This window comes from Oncorhynchus masou, chromosome 19 (assembly GCF_036934945.1).
Source record: "Oncorhynchus masou masou isolate Uvic2021 chromosome 19, UVic_Omas_1.1, whole genome shotgun sequence".
Classification (NCBI taxonomy): Eukaryota; Metazoa; Chordata; class Actinopteri; order Salmoniformes; family Salmonidae; genus Oncorhynchus; species Oncorhynchus masou.
In genome coordinates, this window is record NC_088230.1 from 10,411,061 (window position 1) to 10,417,788 (window position 6,728).

The 6,728-nt window shown below is 44.6% G+C and overlaps 1 protein-coding gene across 1 annotated transcript; it reads left to right on the forward strand.

The window, feature by feature from the left end:
* Window positions 1–1,984: 1,984 nt before the first annotated feature.
* Window positions 1,985–5,883, forward strand: LOC135505793 (4-galactosyl-N-acetylglucosaminide 3-alpha-L-fucosyltransferase 9-like). The gene is made up of 2 exons (XM_064924935.1): window positions 1,985–2,252; window positions 2,981–5,883. Exon 2 carries the CDS (start codon window positions 2,989–2,991, stop codon window positions 4,087–4,089), a length of 1,101 nt encoding a protein of 366 aa, XP_064781007.1. The 5' UTR covers window positions 1,985–2,252; window positions 2,981–2,988; the 3' UTR covers window positions 4,090–5,883.
* The last annotated feature ends 845 nt before the right edge of the window (window positions 5,884–6,728 follow it).

A 6,728-nucleotide genomic window follows, 5' to 3' on the forward strand; every position in this document is an offset into this window, starting at 1 on the left:
GAGGAAGCTAGCAATGTGGAAGGCTAGGTATTTGTCATTTATGGGCAAAGTCCTGGTCCTAAAGGTGGATGTGTTGAATGTCTCTTTTGTTTTTGGCGTACATCTACCCATTACCAGCTTGTCTGAGGAGGCCTCTAGTGAGGCTTGTGTTTCAGTTCATGTGGAGTGGCAGGTGCGAATGGGTCGCCAGGGCACGCATGCTCTGTCCCATCGGGGAGGGAGGTAGGGGGGTACCACATTTCCCCCTCAAGCTGGATGCAATTTTTGTTTCTTTCTTGTTAACGGAGCTTGCTCATCCAGTGATACACCCGTCCAGTTACCTAAAAAAAAAAAAAATATATATCCCATTTAGCAGACACTTTTGTCCAAAGCGACTTACAAGTCGGCTGGGGCCACTACTTTTTACATATGGGTGACCCTAGCGGGAATCGAACCCACGACGCTTGGCATTGCAAGCGCCATGCTCTACCGACTGAGCCACACAGGACCCCTGCGGGTGTTCTTCTCGTATCAGGCGGGAAGCGTAATGGTGTGGTCTAACACGGGTCCTCGGGCGGAACAGCTGCCGTGGCACTTTGGTCATGCGGCCAAGTGGCTGCGTGCGCACCCTGAGGTTGAAGTTGCCCGAGTAGGTTTAGATCACAGGCACCTGTACGAGGAGGTCAGAAAGGCAGGGAGTCCGGCACCTGTAGTGGGCATCTCGGAAGTGGTCTGGGAGGGGGTGCAGGCGCGGGCTCTGGACAACAGGCTCAAGGACCTGAATTGGTTGAGCCTCCATAAGTGCTTGCCGGTACGTTCCATCATGTACCGGTATAGTTTGGTGCAATCCCCCACCTGTCCAAGATCCTCTTGTGGCAGGGAGGAGACTGTGCGCCATGTCTTTTGGGACTGTGCCTTTGCCGGAGTAGTATGGGCTAGAGCACGGGTGTTGTTAGGTTTGGTAAGGGGGGGGATTTTGTATTGATGTGGGCCAGGTTAGAGAGAGGTGTAGGGAGAGCGAGAGGGACGGATAGGGACAGGTTTCTGCTCTGGCTTCTCATGAGTCTCTTTAAAAGGGGGCTGTGGGAAGCCAGGCAGAACATGGTGAAGACAGGGAGAGATTGGGGGGTGGAAGGGATAGTGAGGAGGGTGGAAGGAGATTTGAGGGGGAGGATGAAGAGGGAGGAGAGGAAGTGGGGACAGCATGCTGCTCGGGAGAGGTGGAAGGGGGGTTTAGGGCTGGGTGTTATTTAGATTTGTAAGGGGATAGATTAGGGTTGGGGAGATAGGGAAAGGTAGTTTGTAGGGTGACGGGGAGGGAAGATGCTCCCCTGAGGTTTTGTTTGGGGTTGTTGTATAGTTAAATTAAAATACCATTATTGGAGTATGTATGAAAATTATGAGTTGTAAAGAATGAATATTATTGAAGGTAATAAATTATATTAAAAAAAAAATAGGTCTGTTTCAGTACAGAAAGATTACATGCTAAAATCGCCACTATAGCTAACTAACTAACATTACTTGATGGTGGCCCTTTATAACTAATCTGGTGAAAGCTCGAAAATTTGAGCGATGGTCAGGTAACGTTATAGTCACACAGCTTTTACTTTGAAAGCTGCTAGCACATGTATCTTGTTACAGCCCCTCCTCTCCATGCCCACACCCTGCAACTGTTTAAAATGTGATTTTATCTTATTTTACTAGTTTCTGAAGTGTTTGCACATATGCCAAGAGCATGCTTGACATACGACACCGAGTACCAAGTGTGGAATGTTAGCTTAAAACAGGTCTGGATTTCATGCTTTACACAGGTATTCAAATTCATTTCACAAAGGTTTTGTGCTTACCAGCTATTAGGTGATATCAGATATGTTTGTTTAGTAGATCTTCTTGGCAGTCATTCTCCATATGCTTAGAGATTGAAGGTTCTTCCAGGTCAGGTAAGGGCAAAATTAATGCTCATTGGTTGTGGCTAAGACCTTGCCCCTCCCCTAATTTCCTTTGAAGCGTAATGAGAAGGCTTCCTGTTTCTGTAAGAGGGTCTGTCGGCGGTTTCTTCCTTTTCAAACTTAAACAATAGCTATATCTTTTGAAGATAGTTTGATACAGCTTCTCACTGTTTCAAATGTATTTACTTGAACAGATTACTACCAAAGTGACAGTTACAAAACTCATACAGCTGCACAGTTCTCACTGGGAGTGTGTTTGAATTAAAGCAAGAATAATCACCAAGCAACTCTGAATACTCTGTGACAAGAACAACCTGTTGACTGGTGAGTCATTATCTTTCTCTCTTTATAACTCCTTAAACTACAGACTTAAACTAAGTCCAAGGTTTGCTATGCAAACATGGTTTCTTAGTTTCATATGTCTGTTGTAAACAGGAAGGGAGAGGATCCTCTTTTAGGTTCATGTCAGAGTGAGTGCAGTTTTGAGTAAAAGTAAAATAATCCAAAACAAGTATGGCCGTTTACTGTATTAGTTAACCCTCAGGTTGAGTCTGGTTTAATGTTTTTACACAAAAGAGCACAGCATAAGGCAACACAAAGTAGAACTGCAGGTTAGTACTATTAGATAAGCAAAAATGTAAACATTAAAGCACACCTCACCCACCATTGTAAAAATCCCATTAACTTGTGTTGTACTGAGAACAAAAGTTAACTATTAATTTAGACACAAAACTGAGGTGGTGGGTATATAGTGAAAGAGTGAGCCATGATCACATTTCCTTATTGGAAGGAGGAGGTTTGCACCCCAGTTATTGGGTTCATAGGTGGTTGTCTTTCTGATACAGGGGAAAATTATGGATAAAACCTTACTTTTGAAGCTAGTCTGACTAGTTGGTTCAACTTCGCTGATGTGTAAAAGGATGTGGTTTACAGTTCCGGGCTTTCTGCCTTGCATTTGCAATGTTTTCATACTTCCTGTACACAAAACAGGTTGTTAAAACATAAAACAAGATTGATCTGACTTAAAATAATAAGTTCTCTGTTTTTTGCAGGACCAAAAATGGCTTCTGGATTGGAACGTGTCATCCTGTTATCGATTCTTGGTCTAGGAGGATTTCTGATGCTGTTTTTAATGTACCATAAATCAGCTCCTTCTCAGATCTGCCCCCCCAAGCCTGCTTTTCCAGGTCCTTACTCAAAGCGACATGAGAACAGGTCCTTGTCTAAGCAGCCAGAGCCAGAAAAGCCCATCATGCTGTTGTGGTTCTGGCCTGAAAACCGCAGGTTTGATTTTAGCGATTGTGCCACTTTCTTCAACATTGATGGCTGCCACCTGACAGATGACAGGTCTCTGTACAACAAGGCAGATGGTGTGCTCATCTTTCACAAATCCATCAAACACGATTTATCCAACTTGCCTCCATCACCTCGACCACCATTCCAGAAGTGGATTTGGTATCACGTGGAATCACCTACAAACACAATTAGGATACCTGGTCTAGATAACCTTTTCAATTTGACCTTGAGTTATAGGGAAGACGCAGACATCCCTGTTCGTTGGCGTTTGACTGCAAGGAAAAGCCAGGGTGAAGACTTTGTGTTGCCAAAGAAGGATAAATTAGTTTGCTGGATTGTGAGTAATAAAGACCCTGCAACTGGAACAGGGGTACGGAATAACTATTACAGAGAACTTGCCAAACATATTAAAGTGGAACTCTTTGGCAAGGCCTTTGCTAGATTCTTGAAATATGAGGACTACTACTCAACACTCTCCAGCTGTAAGTTCTACCTCTCCTTTGAGAACTCAGTCCACAAAGACTACATCACAGAGAAGCTAAACGGACCACTTGCAGCAGGAACAGTGCCAGTAGTATTGGGCCCACTGAGACAGAACTATGAAGACTTTGTCCCAGGAGATTCCTTCATCCATATTAATGATTTTCCCGATGCAAAAGCACTGGCTGAATTCCTCCTCAAGTTGGACAAGGATGATGAGGCATATCTGCGCTACTTTCAGTGGCGTAGAAACTTCTCTGCTCAGCAACATCTGGTTCAACTGAGTCAAGAGTTCATCCAAGCTATTTGTTATGGATGTGACCATGTAGGACAACATAAAGAATACCGGGTTGTTCACAACCTTTACAAGTGGTATTTCGTGTAATTAGTCACTTATGATGAGCTTTTATCATAAATTGCATGTCTATTATCTTCAATATACCAAAAAGGTATCTTGATTTATCCCATAGGGAGTGCATACACCGCATCGAATGTATGTTTTAGTGACCAACCGCAGATGGGTGTCTGACTGCCAACATTTTTGCGAGATTCTACATGTAGAATCACCTTACACTCTGTTTGCACATTACGGCTGGCTCTCTGTTCAGAGGTGTTAAGTACTCTCGGCCGACAGACACTACCGGTGTCTCCGTGCCTTTATACTCACATTTGTCTATGAAAACTTGGTATTGGTAGACTGGCCTAATATACACTGCTCAAAAAAATAAAGGGAACACTAAAATAACACATCCTAGATCTGAATGAATGAAATTCATATGAAATATTCTTATTAAATACTTTTTTTCTTTACATAGTTGAATGTGCTGACAACAAAATCACACAAATTATCAATGGAAATCAAATGTATCAACCCATGGAGGTCTGGATTTGGAGTCACACTCAAAATTAAAGTGGAAAACCACACTACAGGCTGATCCAACTTTGATGTAATGTCCTTAAAACAAGTCAAAATGAGGCTCAGTAGTGTGTGTGGTCTCCACGTGCCTGTATGACCTCCCTACAACGCCTGGGCATGCTCCTGATGAGGTGGTGGATGATCTCCTGAGGGATCTCCCAGACCTGGACTAAAGCATCCGCCAACTCCTGGGCAGTCTGTGGTGCAACGTGGCGTTGGTGGATGGAGCGAGACATGATGTCCCAGATGTGCTCAATTGGATTCAGGTCTTGGGGAACGGGTGGGCCAGTCCATAGCATCGATGCCTTCCTCTTGCAGGAACTGCTGACACACTCCAGCCACATGAGGTCTAGCATTGTCTTGCATTAGGAAGAACCCAGGGCCAACCGCACCAGCATATGGTCTCACAAGGGGTCTGAGGATCTCATCTCGGTACCTAATGGCAGTCAGGCTACCTCTGGCGAGCACATGGCCACCCCACACCATGACTGACCCACCGCCAAACCGGTCATGCTGGAGGATGTTGCAGCAGCAGAATGTTCTCCACGGCGTCTCCAGACTCTGTCGCGTCTGTCACATGTGCTCAGTGTGAACCTGATTTCATCTGTGAAGAGCACAGGGCGCCAGTGGTGAATTTGCCAATCTTGGTGTTCTCTGGCAAATGCCAAACGTCCTGCTCGGTGTTGAGCTGTAAGCACAACCCCCACCTGTGGACATCGGGCCCTCATACCACCCTCATGGAGTCTGTTTCTGACCGTTTTAGCAGACACATGCACATTTGTGGCCTGCTGGAGGTCATTCTGCAGGGCTCTGGCAGTGCTCCTTGAGCCACTTGTGTGGGTTGTAGACTCCGTCTCATGCTACCACTAGAGTGAAAGCACCGCCAGCATTCAAAAGTGACCAAAACATCAGCCAGGAAGCATAGGAACTGAGAAGTGGTCTGTGGTCACCACCTGCAGAACCACTCCTTTATTGGGGGTGCCTTGCTAATTGCCTATAATTTCCACCTGTTGTCCATTCCATTTGCACAACAACATGTGAATTTTGTCAATCAGTGTTGCTTCCTAAGTGGACAGTTTGATTTCACAGAAGTGTGATTGACTTGGAGTTACATTGTGTTGTTTAAGTGTTCCCTTTATTTTTTTGAGCAGTGTATAAGGACCTTCTCAGAGAAGGTCTTTTAGAAATGTTCTCCGTTTCTGTTCTGGAGGTGTTTCCCTGTTACAACTTGTAATAAATTGGATAGATTTTTTATTGGTATTATCAACGACTGCTCTCCTTTTGTTTCATCTGGAAAATCCCTTTACAACTGTGTTATTGTACAGTGCATTCAGGAAAGATTTCAGAACCCTTCACTTTTTCCACATTTTGTTACGTTACAGCCTTATTCTAAAATGGATTTAAAAAAAATCCCTATCAATCTACACACAGCACTCCATAATGACAAAGCAAAAACAGATTTATGACATAAGTATTCAGACCCTTTTCTCAGTACTTTGTTGACCCACCTTTGGCAGCGATTACAGCCTTGAGTCTTCTTGGGTATGACGCTACAAGCTTGGCACACCTGTATTTGCCAAGTTTCTCACATTCTTCTATGCAGATCCTCTCAAGCTCTGTCAGGTTAGATGGGGAGCATCGCTGCACAGGTATTTTCTGGTCTCTTCAGAGATGGTCAATCAGGTTCAAGTCCGAGCTCTGGTTGGGCCACTCAAAGACATTCAGAGACTTGTTGTTGTTCTGTTGAAAGGTGAATCTTCGCCCCAGTCTGAGAACCTGCTCCAGAGCTCTCAGGACTTCATCAAGGATCTCTCTGTACTTTGTTCTGTTTATCTTTCCCTCAATCCTGACTAGTCTTCCAGTCCCTGCCGCTGAAAAACATCCCCATAGCATGATGCTGCCACCACCATTCTTTACCATAAGGATGGTATTGGGGTTGCCTGGTTTTCTCCAGATGTGACGCTTGTCATTCAGGCCACAAAGTTCAATCTTGGTTTCGTCAGACCAAAGAATCTTGTTTCTCATGGTCTGAGAGTCCTTTAGGTGCAAACTCCAAGCGGGCTGTCCTGCTTTTTACTGAGAAATGGCTTCCGTCTGGCCAGGCTAAT